A 20,111-nucleotide genomic window follows, 5' to 3' on the forward strand; every position below is an offset into this window, starting at 1 on the left:
AAGAGCCAGATAAATGTTAGATAAAGGCGGGGGTGGTGTGAAGAGATGCAGGACCTGTGTGTTTGGGGGGGGGGGGGGGGGAGACTCAGCAGCAGGAGAGAAATAGGTGTCTGTGTGTCAGGGGTTAACAGCAGAAAGGGAGATATTTGCATGTATGTACAGGGGAAGGATGCAGCAGGAGAGGAGACAGGTAAGGTACCTGTATGGAGGGAGGGGAGCAATTTTTCATTCTATTCAGCAGGTATAAAAAATGTCCATGCAGTGGGAACTTACTAGGATGGGCAGCCCACAGGTGCAATTAACTGTGTGATTAAAATGTTTAATCATTGCCCTCCCCTAATTATTACATTTGTAATTCCCAACAAATGCATTAGCTCTTTTAACTCGAAACCACTCAGGACCATTTAGGGATGAAACAGTCTAGAAAAGCCCAAGATTAGATTAAAAGCACTCCTGAAGCCTGCCAGGCATTCCCGTCCAACACATTGCTGTAACCCAATAGGTCCATTCACACAAGGGAAGGCATGAAGAAAAAACTCCAACAACACAATTAACAGCAGCAATCTCTTTTTCATTTTTATACACACTGAATGTACATTATGTACACACTTTTATATATTATTTTTTTTCTTTTGACAGAGTTTAAGCAACACAAGTGAGGCAGTTGGCCACTGCTATTCACCCCTTAATCCTGTGCAGTTCCTGGGGTTCAGGGCCTTCTGCTATAATACTTTGAATGATAAGTACAACACGTTCAGCGTCACCGATGAATATTCATCTGTCGAATTTCCAGAAGTGCTTAGATCCAAAAGATCTGAAGGGAAATTCTACGATCCCTCTATCCACGAGACAGGCAGGGCTAGACGCTGGCTCCAGAATCTGATACCCGAGGTCAAACAAAGATCCATCCAATGTTATATGAACAGACCATTCACAGAGACTGGGAAGAGAACAATCACTCCAGTCTTACAGGCTCAGAGTCAAGTCATAAGCAGGAAAGGGTTTTCCACCTAGCTTCCAGGCAATATGGGCATCCCCCTAGGAGCTCTGAGCCACTGAGGCTCCACTTGCCCCAGATGTTTCTTGAAGATGATCCAGTTGGACATCATGCAGGTGGATGGTGGAGGAGTTAGGGTCCTTGCCCACCCCTTGGCTGGGGTCTTCAGCAGCGCTCTCAGGGTGATGGCGCTGGATGTGTTTGATGACCTGGAACTTCTGCTTGGCTTTGTACATGCAGAAGCGGCAGAAAAAAGGGTGCTCGTTGGTGTGGGTGAGAAAGTGGTGGCGCAGTCCTGCTGCCCAGCGGAAGTCACGGAGACACACGTTGCAGACGTAAGGCTTGTCGTCGCTGTGCTTCTTCAGGTGCGTCTTCAGTAGGAAACGGGTCTTGAAGGCCTTGCCACACTGCTCACAGATGAAGGTTCGGGCATCCTGGTGTCGGGTCTCCTTGTGGATGCGCAAAGCATCGGCTCGATTGGTACAGTACTCGCACTCGTCACACTGGTACGGCTTGATACCTGAAGACAGAGAAACCATACAGGACTTCAAATACAAGACGACCTGAACATCAGAGAGAAACACTGATGAAATGGGTTGGTCACATTAACTTCATGTTTCCAGTCCTGAAGGTACATGGAACTGATCAAATTTTCAGATTCGTATAATAGAGAGCATGCTAGGAATTGCAAATGTGAAAACTGCAGTGAGAAGCATCTAATAAGAAAAGATGTGATCGTAATACAATGGAAGGATTGATACCAGGTTTCTAGCAGAGTGCACCTGTACAATTATTTTCCTGGGACTGGCTAGGGGTGCCTTCTGAACACCATGAGTGTTCGGCAAACAGGGCTTAGGTTTAAGTTTCTGAGCACAACATCTACACAACAGCCTGCTCCACATGACATTATGGAGATGTGTTAAGGCCACTCCAGCTATTTACTTTACCTCGATTTTCAAGCAGTATTTAACCTAACTTGCTCAGTCAGTAACACTGAAACGCTAGACTTAAATACAGCATTATAAACTCTGAGAAGGCAACGGAACACTTTTTTAGGGGTCAGGAGATTCCTCCTGCCCCATGAGCTTCCAGTTCAAATCAGCACGGACCTCTTACTGGGGCTGAGGGATAAAACGGGGGAATATCAGGCCTGAGACAAGGGGGAGTCAAGCTTTTTTGATAGGGGAAATTATGCACAAATAAATGGATGCAGAATTTTAAAACACTGGGCATTGAATTTTAAAACTTTTTTTTAGCAGAATTTGTCCAGAAAGTTAATTCTCAGGCACCTAAGGATTTTAACCATTAACACCATCTCATCCGGCTAAAACCACAGAGCAGACTGCACACGTGCATCAAGTCACTTTTGTGCAAATTCTGCCTACCTATGAGTTGGTCCAAGCAGCAGAAACCCAGCCCAGGAACTGAATCTGGGCAGCCACTGAAAGAGCACTAAAAAAAAAAAAAGTTCTATTACAAAATAACTTTCCGTATCTCCAGAACAAGGTATTCCAGTTCCTTAACCTATCAGGGGAGACATGATAGAGGTATTTAAAATGAGGAGTGGAGTGGAACAGGTGGATGTGAAGCGTCTGTTCACGCTTTCCAAAAATACTAGGACTAGGGGGTATGCGATGAAACTAGTGTATTAAATTTAAAACAAATCGGAGAAAATTTTTCTTCACCCAACGTATAATTAAACTCTGGAATTAGTTGCTGGAGAACGTGGTGAAGGCGGTTAGCATGGCAGAGTTTAAAAAGGGGTTAGACGGTTTCCTAAAGGACAAGTCCATAAACTGCTACTAAATGGACTTGGGAAAAATCCACAATTCCGGGAATAACATGTATAGAATGTTTGTCCGTTTGGGAAGCTCGCCAGGTGCCCTTGGCCTGGATTGGCTGCTGTCGTGTACAGGATGCTGGGCTCGATGGACCCTTGGTCTTTTCCCAGTGTGGCATTACTTATGTACTTAGGGAGCTGTAGGTTCCTGTTGCCTTTTCTACATAAACCCCACAGGAACTTTAACAGGATAAGAGGACAGTGCTACAGCAACACTCTCTCAGGGGCAGTGCCTTGATATTGGATTTATAAACACTATACCGTGTCTGCAAATTAAAATGATTGTGCTACTCTGAAACAGCGCCATTTTCCAATTCCCTGTTACGACATGAAGTGGGTTTCAGGTTCTGGTCTTACAGAGGTGGTGTGATCAGTAAGGTTCAGTGTTTCTACTCCCCCACAGCTGGATTATAAAGACACTGCACAGCTGGACACTTGTCCACATTTAGTCATGTGACAGGTTAGGTGGCAGTCACCTGTGTGCTTGGATAGATGGTACTTCAGCTGATTAACCCACTTGCACTTGTACCCGCAGTCTGGGCAAATGTATTTCCTTTCATCTTTGTGGATCCTCATGTGGTACTTAAGGAAAAAAAAAAATTAAAAGTTTGAAGGCAGCAGCCAGATCATTCATTCAATACAGTACTCAAGGCATGAAACCAGAGATCAAGCACGCTAATGAGAAAAATTCACACTTCCAGGCTTGCTCATCCTGAGACTGAGGTGGGAAAGAGGGAAGAAAAAGTCAAATCAGTGTTTTATTTTTCTTACATTTGTACCCCGTACTTTCCCACTCATGGCAGGCTCAATGCGGCTTACATGGGGCAATGGAGGGTTAAGTGACTTGCCCAGAGTCACAAGGAGCTGCCTGTGCCTGAAGTGGGAATCGAACGCAGTTCCCCAGGACCAAAGTCCACCACCCTAACCACTAGGCCACTCCTCCACTTTTATAATACTGCCACAAATTGCTGTGGTTTGCTGAAGGAAAAAAGGAGACACAGGTTGGCAGAAATAAAAACAACAGCTATAAACAGCCCCTGAACTCTGTTCCTAGGGGCTGGAGCAAAGTTAATTAGGCGTGTAGCTAGACCTAAAAAAAAAACCCCAAAAAAACTGGGGGATGGGGTGGGGGGGGGCAGGGCACATTTTGCCCCACCTCCCCACAGCTCCACATACCTGGGCTGGCAGGGTTTCCCAAGCACAGCCAGAAGCAGCCTTCCTCTAGATGTTCACCACTGAACTGCCCGCCCTGCTCCCTGAAATTCAGCATGTGTGCGGGGGAGGGGGGAAGCAGGGCAGGCAGCGCAGTGGCGAATATCACTGGAGGAAGACTTCTGCTGGTAGGGCTTAGGGACCCCCTCTAGCCAAACCACCAGACTTTGGGAGGCCCCAATCCAAATTGGGGGGGGGGGGGGGGGGGCACCAGGCCTCCTCATAGCTACACTACCTGGTGTTAACATCCCCTCAGGCAGTAACCATCCCCTCAATGTCTGTCCCAGTCTCAAAGAACCACCCAGTTTTCCCTCTTCCTCCATTCAGGAGAACTGGAACTAAAAGACCACATACTGGTGGAAAATTGAATGTATAAATCACCCCCCATCACCTGATTGGTGTCTAAGTTGCTCCTTCTAAACCCTTCACTCCCTCCATCCTTGAAGGCCACCAATGGATCAGGCTTCCGATCAGATATCGCATACAATTCAAGCTCCTCCTCCTTACCTACAAATGCACTCAGTCTGCGGCTCCTCACTACCTCTCCACCCTCATCTCCCCCTATGTTCCCGCCCGTAACCTCCGCTCACAGGACAAAGCCCTTCTCTCTGTACCCTTCTCCACCACTGCCAACTCCAGGCTCCGCTCATTCTGCCTTGCTTCACCCTATGCCTGGAAAAATCTTCCTTTACCCATACGCCATGCCCCCTCCCTACCCATCTTCAAATCTCTGCTTAAAACTCACCTCTTCAATGCTGCCTTCGGCGCCTAACCGCTCTAGAAATATGAAATGGCCCAATCTATCCACCCTATCAGATTAACTGTTCACTTGTCCTCTAGATTGTACACTTGTCTTTAGATTGTTCTCTTGTCTTTTAGATTGTAAGCTCTTTAAGCAGGGACTGTCCTTCTATGTTTAAATTGTACAGCGCTGCGTAACCCTAGTAGCGCTTTAGAAATGTTAGTCAGTAGTAGTAGTTTTCAGGATATCGCTAACGAATATGCACGAAACAAAATCTGCATGCCTATTACCTCCATTATATGCAAATCTCTCTCATGCATATCCACTAGGGGAATCCTGAAAACCTGACCTGTTGGTGGCCTTTGAGGACTGGGTGTGAAAACCTAGGTCCTAAACTCTCTTCTGGGCCAGTAAGTACAGGATCCAGGATTACTCCAGCTTCTCCAGAAAATTGTGAAACTTGGTCTTACCTGATCATTTCCTTTCGTTAATTCCTGCTAGACTAGTCCAGAACAATGGGTTATGTCATCTTACCAACAGGTGGAGACAAAAAAAGCGGAGCTTTTCCAGTGGCATCACAGGCATAAGGAGTGTTGCAGCCTGGACCTGGTCAGTAAGGCAACTATTTAAGAAACAAAACTATGTACAATGATAAAGAACCTTCTAGGGAAACCTCTGCAGATTTAGTCACTACAAACCAGAGACAGCAGACGCTGTAAGAGAGTCCCTGAACTCTCAATCTTCCCGAGGAGGCCCTGGTCTAGCAAGAATGCAGAAAACAAAATGATCAAGACAGACCAAATTTCAGCTTCCTTTTCATTCTGCTAGACTAGTCCGGACCAACAAGATTTACAAAAGGTCTATCCCTCAGGGTGGAGGGAGGAGACAAGACTCCCCTCCTCTGCTGCTCTGATAAAGGCATCACCACGCCTGGCTCAGATATCAATCTTGTAGCGTCTTACAAAGGAATGAAGCGATGACTTCGCTGGCCTGCAAATATCTTCTGGAGCTACTGCCCAGACCTCTGTCCAGGAAGTTGCTCTTCTGGTTAAATGAGCCCAGAGCCATTTTGAGAATATGTGCTGCCTTAATCCAGTGTGCTAAGGAAGAAGCTGATTCTCCGTATGCAACTCATTAAGAGACTAGTAAAAGAGGCCCATTTCTGACAGAAATGAAACGGGCGCTAGCAAAGTTCCACGCCCCCCCCTCCCTCCCTCTCTCTCCTCTGTTCCAGCCCCCCTCCCCTCGGAGTTCTATGCCCCCTACCTCCCTCCCTCCCCTTCAAGTTCCAGGACCGACCCCCTCCCTCCCCTCCGAGTTCCAGACCCCCGCGCCTCCCTTCCTCTCCCCTCCGAGTGCAAGCACGACCTGCCCTCGCCTTCCTAAGTGCCGGCTGTAATTTAAAAATTCTTACCTCGCGCTTCAGCCTGCCTTCCCATCTGTCTCAGCTCTGCCTCTGGTTCCGCCCTCATTTCCTGTTTCCGGAAGGGCAGGACCAGAGGCACAGCCGAGACAGATGGGAAGGCAGGCTGAAGCGCCGCTCGTCTTCACTGCTGATGCCGGACCCCGAGGTAAGAAATTTTAAATTACAGCCGGCACGCAGGAAGGCGAGGGCAGGTTGTGCTTGCACTCGGAGGGGAGAGAGAGAGAGGGAGGGAGGCGCGGGGGTGTGGAACTTGGAGGAGGGGGGGGGGGGGTCCTGCAACTCAAAGGGGAGGAGAGGGAGGGAGGGAGGTAGGGGGCATGGAACTCGGAGGGGAGGGGGGCAGAGGGGGGGGGGGCGATTCTCTACTCACCTCCAGCGTTCTGTGGCTGGCTGGTGCTGGCTTCTCTTCCTTTTCACTGATCCGCCCTCTGACATCATCGCCAGGGTGGACCAATGGGAAGTGTGTTACGAACCCAGGCATCCAGACGTAAAACCCGTCTTTATACTTTTTGAAAACACAGGAACAGGAACAACCTGATTCATGTGGAAGGGAGAAACTACCTTAAGCAAGAAGGAAGGTACTATGCAAACAGAAGTCGAGTTGGTTTTGAAAGATAGAGAGAGGTCCCTGCAAGAAAAGGTCTGCAATTCAGACTGACCTGGCTGAGCAAATAGCCAGAAGAAATTACAGCGAGGTCGTTTAAAGAGGCTTGCCATAAGGGCTCAAAGGAAGGACTAATCAAGGCTTTAACAATAAGTTAAGATCCTACCATGGCCCACTGTGGCAGCCAATTATGCTCGACTCTCCAAAAGAACCGCACGACACCTGTCTAGGCTGCCAAGGAAACATCATTCACCTTACCTTTGAAACAAGAAACAGCCACTATTTGAACTTTAAAGGAGTTAAGTGCCAACCCCTGATCAAAATCACCTTTGCAGAAATGTTAAAATACAGGACAAGTCCACATGCCAGGGAGATAAGTCTCACTTCGAGCACAAAGCTCAGACATATGCCACACTCTGACATCCGCCAAGGAAGTAGAACTCTTGAGAGCTTTTAGCAAGTTAACTACGTCTGAGGTTGTGTAAACCTTTCACATCATATGCTGCTTCTCAAGGGCCAAACAATAAGCCAAAAGAGATCCAAATCGGACCCTGCCTCAGAAGAACTGGACCCCCTTGGAAAGAGTACAGGGGAGTCCATCAGATCTGCATAACAGGATCGGCAAAGCCAGTGTGGAGCCACAAAGATGACTACTAACAGGTGTCTTGCAACTTTTTGAAGAACTTGGCCAATCAGAGGCCATGTTAGGAAGGACACACAGGGATTCCTGCTTAGGCCACTGTTGCACCAGTGCATCTTCCATTCTGATCCTGATTTCTTCCTGCAACTGAAAAGAAGCGGGCACTTTGCATTCTGCCATGTCACTATCAAATCAAAGAGTAAAAACCTCCAATGCTCCACTAGTAGCTGAAAAGCTATGCTCCCACAAAATCGATATAAGATTGAGCTCAGCCTAGATGCAAAAGGTAGTTGACCTCCTGAGCCATTCCGGCATTCCTGGATACTTCCCGTCTGTTGACGTATACTACATAGGTTGCACTGTCCCCTGCACCAGTGAGAGGAACTGCTGTAGTGCCAATGGATGGCTCTCACCTCTAAGCAATCGATAGCCTATGATGCCCCTTGATCCAATCATCTCCTTTGCACAATCCATCCCAGGCAATGGGCTCCTTTGCCCCCCCCCCCCCCAGACTTGCATTGGTGGTCACTATCACCCAATCTGGAGGATCCAGTGGAATTCCTTTCAGGTCTCACCAAGCCAGTTACTTTTTGAGGGGTTGAGAAGAGTGGAAGATGGATCTTGGGACTTCTGGGATTTGGGAGATCAGTGAGACAACAAGGTGCACTGGAGTGGCCTCATATGAACCCTTGACCATGCAACCACCTCCGGCATCACTGTCATGAAGCCAAGTAACTGCAAACAGTCCCAAGCCCTTGGAGCCCACTTCATACAAAACTCCCTTTTCTGAGCTTGAAACGTGTTCATCCTTTCCTGGGTAAGAAAGACGGCTCCCCAAGATACTCTAGCTCCTGTAAAAAGATAAGCCAACTCTGGGTATAGTTCACTCTGGCTGTTGCTGCCCAGGAATATGCTTCTGAGTCAGGGTCAATCTGAATCCTTTCCTTATGGAGATATGTGGTCGCCGCTGCCACCACCACCACGACCTTGGAGAAGGTTCTAGGAACCATCGCTAGACTGAAAGGCAGTTCCATGAACTGAAATGGTTTGCCCTGTATGTAAGAAACACTTGTGGCCATCCCTGATTGCAATGTGGAATTAAGATTTGGCCACATTCAGCGAGGTCAGAAACTCCCTTGGCCTGACCCGTTCCACAAAATCATGGGCTGCAACGTCTCCATGTGAAAATATGGGACCAAAAGGGCCCCTTTCAAATTCAGAATGTGATAGAAAAGATCCTTTTTTCTTTGGAACTATAAAGTAGATGGAGTAGTGGCCTGCTCCGGTACAGGTACAGGCTCCAGGACTCCCAGCAAAATTAATTGATGCAACATGCTCTTTACAATCTCTCTTATGAGAATGGACACCATAAAAGCATCTAAAATGGATTTGGTGAGCTCCAGGGCACAGCCCTTCAGAATGAGCTCCAAAACCCACTGGTGGGATGAGGGCCCACTTCCAGTGGAACAGACAGAGCCTATCTCATACCTATAGCTCTGTAGAGAGGGCCTCAGTGGTGGAGGAGGAAAAGGCACCACTGTCCCTCAACCTTCTCACTATGAAAGGCTTGTCCCTTCTGCTCCCTCACCTAGAAGGCAGCTGAACTCTGCCTATCCAGACAGTACCAGCCCCAGTCCTTTGCCTGGAACCTGCTCCCAGAACAGCTAACTGTAGAGTTCACTTTGTCCTCTGGAAGCTGCTAAGGCCTTGCTTCACCCAGGCCCTTAACTAGTTTCCTCAGATCTTCACCAAAGAACAAGTGCCCTCAAAAAGGGACTTTGCTCAAATGAGCCTTGGAGGTGGAACCTGTCATAGCCAAAGACATAACCATGTGCCATTGATGTAAAGCAGATACGTATCGAATCATAAAGACATCAACCACGAAGGCTGGGCCTGACTCCAACCAAGCCACTTCCAGCAAAACTGTCAGCTGCTGAACCCAATGAAGCACAGTCCTTTCCACATACCTCTCTGCAGACCACTAGCTCCACTCCATGTGCTGCAGAACTGAAGGCCTGCTTGAGGAGCAACTCCACCTTCCTGTCATAGAAGCCTTCAGAGTTGAACCCCCCTTCCATGGGAATCGTGGTTGTCTTTGTCAGTGCTGTCAAGAAATCCACCTTAGGGACAAGAAGAAGTCTGTCCAGATCGTGCATAAACCTTGTGCTCTGTAGGACCATGTCTGGTGCCTCCCATTCTGCTAAGGCCATTTGAGAAATTGATCTATGAAGACAAAAGGTTTTAAAATGCTTCTGCCCACCCTCCAAGATGGGATCAGCATCCGAGACTTCTTCCTGAGCTGCAGTAAAGATGCAAGGAGCTAAGACCACCTGGTTTATGAGAGAGGCTAGCACTTCCCAGGAGAACCACCTTACTACTGGGGAATTGTCTTCTTCTACTGAGAGCTTTCCTGATCCCGAAGAGTCACTTCTCTGTAAGTACTGTCCTCATCAGCATCCTCCTCACCTCAGTTCTCCTGCAGGACGGATGCAGGAGGTCCATTCGAGTCCCAACTCGGGCTGCTGGGCCATTTGTCTCTCTGGACCAGCCCTGAGGGCCTCAGGATCTCCAACCGGGCTGTGATCCACAAACTACTGTGGGATCATCAGGGGCCTGGCTACCTAGCCCTGAAAGAACCCCTGGAGGCATAGATTTTAAAGGCACGGCAAATTTGTGGCCCCGTCCAGTGGGGGACGGAGGAACCCAGGGCACCTAGCTCTAGCCAGGATGGGGGGGGGGGGGGGGGGGGGGGGGGGGGAATGCTCTCCTGCTGCAATTTCAAGCAAAAATTGTCCCGTCTCAGGCTGTATGGGATTTTGGCACTGGCAAGGAAATGGCTGCTGTTCTTGCCAAAATTGGCCCAACCATGGCTGAGCTGTCTTCATCAGGAGGCAGCCCAATTCCTGTTGCAGTGCTTGGCATTGGCTCTAGGAAGGTACCAGAGCTGTTCTTTGGCGAGGAAACTGCTTACTTGCCGGCTCCCACTTACCCCACAGTGCCTGCCACCCAGCATCCTTGCCTGAACACGAGTGTTGGTTCTCCCTCCTCATCTGGGACTCCCAATGCACTCACTGGTACCGGGGACTCCCTGTACAGCCTCTGCTCTACTTCTGTGTTCTGATTTGATTTCCCCTTCTTTTTTTCTAACAATTTTATTTATTTGTTACATTTGTATCCCACATTTTCCCACCTATTTGCAGGCTCAATGTGGCTTACAATTTTTCCGACATGACGTGTCATTTCAGAATACATATACAATTGGTGATATAAATGGAACATGAGTATTAAATAACAGTCTAATAGAAAGGAAGAAAATATACCCAAAAGTACAAAAATAAACAAATGGAATCACATATGGAACGTGGATTGCTTAATAAAATTAAGTAATACAGTGTAGGAAGAGAATAAATCTGATGTTAAGTAAATGATGGTGAAATACAGTACCAATTATAAGTTATTATGGTATGCCATGTTGAAGAGATGCGTCTTTAGTGCCTTACAGAAATTAGTTTTATTGAGCAGGAATACCCAACCACTGGTATTCCTGCACTAAGGACTCTGCAGAGGTCCCAACAGAAGGAATTATACAGGGGGAAGAAATTAAAACAAGCCCCCCCCCCCCCCCCCCCCAAAAAAAAAAACTCACTGGCAGAGGCCCCACCCATGGACTCCTGCTGACCAATCACCACAACACCAAGCGAGAGCTTGTAAGCTGACGTTCAGGGCTATGAAGGTCCACCAGGCTTACCAGGGAAAGTTCTGTGGTCTGATCGACTGGGAGCCAACATTGACCAAGGGACTCTACCAATTGAGCCACAGGTCGTGGACTGCACCCTGGGGAGTCAGGCCTGAATAGAAGAATCCTGCTGTGCAAGTCCAAGCTGCATCATGTGCTGGAGGTAGGGAAATACTGAATAGTTTCAACCTGACACACTTTATGCTGTGATGTCACTGGGGCTTCTCTGCCTCTATCTGTTGGTAAGGCGACTTAACTGGTTAGTCTGGACTGGTCTAGCGGGATGAAAAGATAATAATTATCCATCCTTCAGCGTTTCTCTCAGTTTTCAAACAAATTACAGGTCAAATGAAATTGACCGGTCAATAGGTGCTCACTTTTTAGATCCCTGTGGTGCATTATATGTATATGGCGAAAGAAAGGTGAAGATACCTGGTGCAGGTCAGAAGCAGACAGAACTTTAGCTCTTACCTTCAGGCGAGATGGATCTGCGCAGGCGTACTTGCAGAGGTGACACTTGTAGGGCTTTTCTCCTGTGTGGATCCGGCTGTGCCACGTGATCTTCTGCTTATTTTTAGTTGCATAGTCACAATCTGCGCACTTGTAGATGCGCGTCCCTCCGTGGCCCTTCATATGGTAGTCAAACACCAGCTGGTGGCAGCAGGCGAAGCTGCAGAAGGAGCACTTGAAGGGCCTCTCCTCCCCACCTTCATGTTGCTCCATGTAGTGATGTATCAGCTGCTGACGCTCCTTAGAAGCAAAGGTGCAGCACTGACAGCGGTGACTGAAGTGACACTTCTTGTGCTCTTCCAAGTCCTCCCGGCTGCTGAAGTTCTCTTTGCAGGCGCTGCATTCCAGATGCGGGTGCTGCTTCTGCACGTGGCACTTCAAGGTGGCCTCGCTGTGGCACATGAACACACAGTGAGGGCAGCTATAATTGACCTTCTCCTCGTGCTTCCTCAGGGTGTGTTGCTTTAGAGCAGTCTCTGAACTGAATCTAGCCTGGCACTGGGGGCAGTTAAAGTTGAGTTCCCCGTTGTGGCAGCTCTTTGTGTGTCTGGTGATGTCATTTTGGTTGTAGCCACTGTAGTCGCAGAGGGGGCAGAAATGGGTGGGCTTTTTCTCATGGACCCGGAGCTTGTGGATACGTAACTTGGAGTTGGTGCCGAAAGTCTGGCTACATACGTCGCAGGCAATCCTCCCCACCCCTGTGTGCAGAGACTCATGGGCTTCCACTCGGTAGCGCCTGGTAGTGCTGAAGTCACAGAAGCTGCACTTGTGAGGTTTCATGCCCTCGTGTCGGATGCGGATGTGCTGTTTCATACAGCGGGACTGCTTGCAGGTGAAGTCACACTGCCGGCACTGCAGTTGGGGCCTCTTGCTGGTATACTTTTTATGCAGTTGCTTGTGGTGTTTCAGAGCCTTGGCAGACTGGCACACAAAGGAGCAGAGCAAGCACCGGAGCTCTGTAGACTTTGCACAGCCCTTTTTGCAATGCGCTTTCATCGATTGTGGCTGTCGGCAGGTAAAAGGGCAGAAGGAACAGGAGAGTCTATCCTTTGTACTGTCAGGTTTTTTGGAAATGCTCGTTTGGTTCCTTTGATCAGGAGTGGACCCATTATCCTTTTTGCTGGCTTTGTTGCTGCCATTTGGATCACGACTTTGATCTTTGCCTGGGGCTTCTTTGGTTCCCTCTTCCGCAGTGGAGTCTACAGACTCAAGACATGCGTGTTTCTTGTCCTGGTGTTTCTTCAACATCTTACTTGAGCGGAATGTCATTAAGCAGAGGGAGCATGAGAACTGGCCCAGTTTCCTACATCCCTCCCCAACGTGTGAAACGATGCTCGTGGCCCTTGAGCAGACAAAGGCGCAAGAACTACAATAAAACTTCCCCTGCTCAAACCTGTATTGCTCAGGTTTTTGAGAATAGTTTTCTTGACACTGATCCGCTATTGAATGGGTGCCATTTTCTAGTCGACACTGCACTCTACAGACTCCTCCATCTGCAACCAAGTGCTCTACGAGAGATTCACCTGAGCACTGCTGCACGGGGGGCTTGGTCACTACTTCCTCTGGGACAGAAGGTACCACCTTTGCACCAACTGCTAATCTCTCTCCATCACTCACTCTGGTTTCCACTTCTTCACAGTTCTGAACCTTCAACATAGTGTCTCCCGTGCAAGAATAGCCATCCATATCATTTGCATTAGAAGGCATTTTCCTGTGCTGGAAGGTGCCTTGCCTTATTTGTCGACAGGCGCTTGACTCAGAAGTTGGCTTCAGTGACATTCTGTTCCTCCTGAGGATCACAGGGCATTTCTTAGCAAGGTGTGTGTTCAGCCCCCTCTGCTGCTTGAAACTAGCTCCACATTCCTTGCACACCAAAGGAGACTTTCGGCTTTGACAGCCAACTTTGGAGTGCAAGCACATTGACTTCTTCTTCCTGGTGATATAAGAACAACTTTCACATTTGAAGATTTGGGTCTCAGACTGGACAACCAACATTTGTACTCTTCCTTCCAACACTAGTGTTTCTGCCTGCTCTCTGTCTTGTTTTCTCAATGCTCTCAGTACGGAGTCAGACTGAGTGTCTGGTCCAATCATTTCAGAGGAGACTTCCGCTGATACTTCAGGGAAGGAGTTCTGCTCAAGTGCATTTAATTCACATTCATTCGAATCAGTAGTCAATAAGCTGGAGCAGGTCTTCTGATTCTGAATGTGCCCATCTCCCATTTGAGGATCTGAGTTAGAAGAGGTTGTTCCTAGAGCATGAGACTGCTCTTCACAAGTGCTCCGACCATCATGCAGCATGCTCTCTTCACGGGGGCCACTGTCAGCTTCTTCTGTACAGCAGACAATGCCATTTTCCGGTCTGCTCTGCTCCACCTCCTGGAGATCATTCTCTTCTTCAAAATCAAGAAGATCTTCATCAGGGTTTTCATTGCCCTCTAAGGCTAGGGCTTCCTTGGAGTCCAGCTTCTTACATGAAGAGCCACCTTCTCCACACATCAACCTCTCCATATTTACTAGCTGAACAGGAGGAAGGTCTTTGGATAACTGCTCAAAAGATAACGGAGAGCTAACGGGGGCATTCAAACTGCACCTGTCCACACTGTCCAAGGTACTCTTAAGAAGCTCAGTGCTACCTGCTGAAGAAGATGCCTCCACACAAGCATCTGAAGAAGATCTACTATCTGACAGTCCATCATTCTTTCCTGTTTCTTCAGTTTCTGCTGTTTTATTATTTTGCTCCGGCTGGGGGTCGGACACTACAAACAGAGGGACCGTGATGAATTGTTGACAGGCGTCTTGAGAGTCTACAGCAGACAGACTGTCTTTCTGCCACAGCTCTCTTCTGGTGAGTGGGTTGGAACTGGACCTCAGAGCAGCCTTAAAATCATAGCACAGTAACAAGTTTGCCGAGCTGCCCTCCGTCTCCTTGCTGGCGTAGTTCTCCAGCCAGTCTTTATCTCCTGGGACATAGCCATGAGCCTTGCGCTTGTGAAAGAACAGGCTGGTGTTGCTGAAGGTGTGGTAGACGCACAGGGCACAGCGGAAGAGCTTCTGCTTGGTGTGCTTGCAGTTCTCATGGTTGAGGAGGGCCTGCTTGTACTTGGTCTGGTAGCTGCAGTACTGGCACTGGAAGACGGGTACCTTGTAGTTCTGCGAGTGCTTCACCTGCATGTGCTTCTGGAGCTCATACTTGCGCTTGCAAGCGAAGCCGCACACTTCACAGATCAGGGACTTGCCTTGATGGCGCAGCTTGTGGCTACTGAGCTGGTCTGCCCGGTGGCAGCGGTACGAACACTGATTGCACTGATACCTGAAAGGGGGGGGTGGGGGTAGAGGTGGAAACAGAATTAAGGTGCATGTGAGATCAAGGTTTCAGAATGTACCTCAGATCAGTATCAAAGCTTCACACGCTCTGGGGCACTCCTGCCTCCCTGAACATTTTCCATTCCTGGATAGTGATTTACAATTACTTTCGAAAGATTCTTTTCTTCCACATTCTGGGGGTCTTTCTGCAGAGTTTAATCTATGAACAGTGGGTACCACACATGGAGCAAGAGCACTGAGAGCTGCTTGGGAGGGTAATTTCAGCACTTAAATCTTTATGGGACAGATATAAAAGACAGCAGATGGTCCAGTGATTAGAACAACAGACTGTAAAACAAGAGATATGGAAAAACTGCAGCCCATGTGGTTTCCATCTACAAGTTACAACTCTCCTGCCAGCAAGGACACAGAGACGCAGGAAACTGAAGACATGGGCAACAGTCGTGCTAGTTTTGGTAGTTGGGTGGTAGCATATGGGGAGAGGGGGTACTCTGTATTTGCTCAGTGAATACAATGGCAGTTCCTTCTTGTAAGGAGAGCCTAATTTTTTATTTATGTTATATTTGTACCCCGCGCTTTCCCACTCATGGCAGGTTCAATGCGGCTTACATGGGGCAATGGAGGGTTAAGTGACTTGCCCAGAGTCACAAGGAGCTGCCTGTGCCGGGAATCGAACTCAGTTCCTCAGTTCCCCAGGACCAAAGTCCACCACCCTAACCACTAGGCCACTCCTCCACTTAATCAGCTTTAATGTTAATGGGACTCAGGTGGCATCCTATCATGCCCCTTAATATAAAACAGGGAAACCCTCCCAAGCAGAATCTCCATAGTTTTGCTAATGGGTGCAGAGGTGCTATTTTGCTTTTATTAGATTTTACCACAGTCTTTGACGTCATGAACAGTTGCTAGATGCAGGGGCGCATCATTCTACCAGCCAGCAGCGGATTCAGTTCTCTGTCTCCACCTGCTGGTTGATGGACACAACTATCTCACAGGTTCTGGAATACTGGGAAGGACTAATGGAAAGAAAATTACGAGGTTAAGACCTAACTTCTCCCGGATACTGTTCCTTGTTTGCCTGGAGTTTAATTTCTTCATCTAAACTTCCCCCTCCCCTTTTTTATAAATGTTAATATTACCAGCAGGTTGACTGTTAAAACTGAAAGGGTTAACCCATTAGTGCCCAATGTTCCCATAATAAAATCCCATATGGGAATGTTGGGCACTAATGGGTTAACTGCTGGTGTTTGAAGGCGCTGGCCTCACCAGGTACCAGGAAAGTCGGTTAGTTGGTGGGCTTTGAAAAAAAAGAGAGAGAAGGAGCTGACCGGTGAATTCACTGTTTTTAGCCAGGAGTATCAGTGATCCAAGTCTGTCCTGCAGTTCAGTTTAAACAGCCCAGGTAAAAAGCTGAGAGATGGTCAAAATCTCAGAACTGATTAATGACATGGAACGTTGCTACTCTTTGGGATTCCGGCATCTTGCTATTCTTTGGGATTGTGCCACATACTTCTGACCTGGATTGGCCACTAGAAATTGTTTGTGACTTGGTATGAAAGTGACTCTGGGGCTTTTCTTTTCAGGGAGCCCAATTATTTTGTCTTTCATGCTGTGTTTTTTGTATAGCTGTCCTGTTTCAAAATGTGACATGCTGGAGTTGGACGGTGTAGTATCACCTGTTGAATTATTTGTATCTAGAGTTTTTTTCTGTTTCTATAGGATTACGAACTTCTGTTCTTTTATGTAACACTTAGGGGATTTGTTTAGAGGGGTTTTTTTTTGTTTTGCTTTAGTTGCATTGTTGTTTTCTGTTTATGTAAAAAAAAATGTTCAATAAACAAAGAACAAAACAAAAAAAGTAAGAAATGAATCTAAAAAAAATACCCCAAACTTTGGGGAGTGGGAGGAGCCAAACAAAAGCTATCATCAACATTATTTGTTCACAGAAAGGGTGATGGAAGTGTGGAATGGCCCTCCCGGTGGTCATGGAGACAAGGACCGTGTCAGAATTTAAGAAAGCGTAGGACACGAACGTGGAATCCCTTAGGAAAAGGAAGAGTAAGTGGTTACAGAGGATGGCCAGACTGGACGGGCCATTTGGCCTTTATCTGCCATCATGTTTCTAAGACATCACTATTGTACAAAATGGCTCCTCCCATTTTAGACAGAGTTTGGTTGCACTGACTTATGCACGAGTGGGGTGTGAATTGAATAATACAGAATAAAAAGCTCATGCGTTATAGGTGGCAGAGTACCTGAGATCGCCAGTGTGCTTACGCATGTGCACGCTTAGGTAATGCTTCCACTTGGTGATGTAACCACACTCTGTGCACATGTAGTCCTTGGCGCTGGAATGTGTCAACATGTGCTTGGACAGGTAGCTCATGTCCCGGCAGGTGAAATCGCACACATCACACTTGTGAGGTTTTTCACCTGGTTTTAAGAAGTAAAAAATAAAAATAAAAACACAAAAACCACCCACACACACACAATTCAAAAGCAGGACAATGTTTTCCACAAGAATCAGAATATCAACTAATGGAAAACCGGTCGTGAAAAGGTCCCAGGAAGTCACTTCACATCTGTGGCTGTAGCTTTGAACACCAATCTTTGTGGCCACTATACAGGTCTCAGTAAATTGATTCTCATATGTGTCCTTGCCAGTGCGTTTTTTCTAGCGAAAAAGGAGTCGGTACTCAAATGCCAGGCTACCCTTCAGGGGTGGGGTGATCACTGAGGGACCCACCCCACAACAGCTAAGCCCCCTGCAACCAGTAACAGAATTTATGACAAGGCAGAATTGTTGTGTAGAACCTGAGCTCTTTCATTACAACTTGGGGACCATGGGTCAATTTTAGCAGACAATGGAAAAGGTGCCGGTACTCAGTACCCCCAAGTACCCCCTCAAAAAAAGCCCTGATCCTTGCAACTACACTACTGAACGCCTTTTCACTTTCCCACTCAACCCAGATTGGACTGCAGCACACTAAGCATTTCTGGATCGACACTAACTGAACCTGAATTCTATTAATGCTTTAGCCACCTTGATTATTATTTGGACAGGCTAAAAATCCCCAAATCGCCCTCATCCTGTACATCAAATCTGCCTGGGTGGGCGTGCAAGCTGGTCACACTGGAACCTCACCTGTGTGCAGGAGCATATGACGGAGCAGGACCCGCTTGTGGGCTGTGGCAAAGTCACACTCGGTACACTTGTGGATCTTCTCATTAGCATGCATCTTCCCCACGTGGTCACTAAACTCCACGGGGTTGAAGGTGGTGTAGGGGCAGAAGTTACAGTGCAGCTCCTCACTGCCAGCATGGCCACGTCGCTTGTGTTGGTGGTAAGCATGCTTGTTGGAGCAGACAAAGTCACACTGCTCACAGTGGAAAGCATAGTGACTCTTGCGATGGGCCTCCATCTCGTCGCGTGTGGGAAAAAGCAGGGAGCAGGCGTAGTACCTGCACTCCACTGCCTTGGTACCATGTGCCTCCTTCAGGTGACGGATAAACTCCTTGCGGTCCTCTGTAGAGCAGCCGCAGCCATCTTGGAAACATCTCAGCATCTGTTGCTGGGTTTTATGGGTCTTGAGATGATCCTTCAGGGCCTGGCTGAGTCGGAACTTCTGCTCGCACACTGGGCACGAGTACACGTCGGAATAGAAGTTTGAAATGTTATCGTGCATAGATGCCATGTGGCGGTTTAGGGCATTCTTCTCCACTGAGCTGTAGTCACACAGGGGGCAGCGGTGGCTCTTCTCGCCAACCTCCCGCATCATGTGGATCTTCAGCTTGCTCCTGCTAGTGAAGAACTTGTGACAGTTTGGGCACTGCAGGCTGGGGTCTGGGAAGTGCAGGTGAAGGTGTTCCACCAGGTGAGTCCTCTTCTTAAAGCATCGCCTGCACTCGGGACACATGTGGGTTTTGAACAGATACTCTGTGCCTTCCTCAACGACATCGCCTATAGATTAAACAAAATACCACACAGAAATGAATTGAAAGGCACAATACAGCCTCTCTTCCCCTAACATGGGAACTCTTTACAGACTCTCAAAGAACAGAGCTTCTGAAAAGCGAAGTCAATGTTATTTTTTCAAGTAGTTGCAGGTTGACTCTTCAAAATACTAGCTGTTGAGCCCGTAAAAACGGGCTAGTATAGGACTGGGGGGGGTTGAAAGGCCCCTTCTTCTCGCCGCTGCAAGGCCCCCCCCCCCCCCGCTGCTGAGCTCGCCGCTGCCCCCCGGAGTCGCCGCCACCCCTCCACCCGGGCCGGGCCCTCGCTTCGCTATTGAAACAGCCCGGGAACGCAGCACACAGCTCAGCTGAGCTGTGTGCTGCGTTGGCGCTGTTTCTATAGCGGAGCGAGGGCCCGGGTGGAGGGTGGGTGTCGGCGGCGACCTTGGGGGGGGGGGGGGGGGAGCGGTAGCGACGGCGGTTTCGTCCCTCCCCTTGCGCAGTAGAGACCCTCTCTGTCCCGCCCCATCATCACGTATTGACGCGGGGGTGGGACAGAGAGGGTCTTTACTGCGCATTTGCGAGTGAGTTCGGTCACTCGCCGTTTATATGTTTGATTAACACCTACAGCCACTGGGACCACCTTTCAGCTCTAAATTTACAGCAGTGAAAATAAAGAAATTACTTTTTTTTTTTTTTTTTTAAATAAAAGGATTCTTGTGCCAACAGTCCCAATCCATTATTTCCCCACATGACCCATGAGTTGCAATTTCCACATAGCAATACTACAGGTGGACTCTGCACCTCAACTTAAATGAACAAGTCTGCTCTGAAAGCTGCCTCTTCTTTCCCAGATAAAAGTGCAGCAAAACCTCGTCTTTCTAATTGCACTTCCTCCTGCGCAATCTGGACAGTAATTTATTTATTTATTTTTGAACATTTGTATCCCACATATTCCCAGCATAGCAGGCTCTATGTGGCTAACAACATAATAATACAATGGCGGAATAGAGAGCAAGGAACGTTTTTTGGGGGGTGGGGGTTTGGGGGGGGGGGGAGACAACAGGGAGGACAAATGCGGGACAGCAGGGAATTAAGTAGCAGAGGAGTAGGTTCTTTCACA

General features: G+C 48.1%; 1 protein-coding gene across 4 annotated transcripts in view; it reads right to left on the reverse strand.

Annotated features, from left to right (window-relative positions):
- Positions 1-563: 563 nt before the first annotated feature.
- ZNF142 (zinc finger protein 142) overlaps positions 564-20,111 on the reverse strand; it is a 29,390-nt gene continuing 9,842 nt past the window's right edge. For all 4 annotated transcript variants that reach the window (XM_030209725.1, XM_030209726.1, XM_030209728.1 and 1 more), the window contains 5 exons: positions 18,180-18,995; positions 17,290-17,467; positions 11,669-15,020; positions 3,314-3,419; positions 564-1,517 (listed from right to left, as the gene is read on the reverse strand). In XM_030209725.1, the coding sequence (XP_030065585.1) occupies positions 1,039-1,517; positions 3,314-3,419; positions 11,669-15,020; positions 17,290-17,467; positions 18,180-18,995 (4,931 nt within the window). In that variant the 3' untranslated portion in view covers positions 564-1,038. The remainder of the gene's footprint in view (positions 1,518-3,313; positions 3,420-11,668; positions 15,021-17,289; positions 17,468-18,179; positions 18,996-20,111) is intronic.

This window comes from Microcaecilia unicolor, chromosome 7 (assembly GCF_901765095.1).
Source record: "Microcaecilia unicolor chromosome 7, aMicUni1.1, whole genome shotgun sequence".
Lineage (NCBI taxonomy): Eukaryota > Metazoa > Chordata > Amphibia > Gymnophiona > Siphonopidae > Microcaecilia > Microcaecilia unicolor.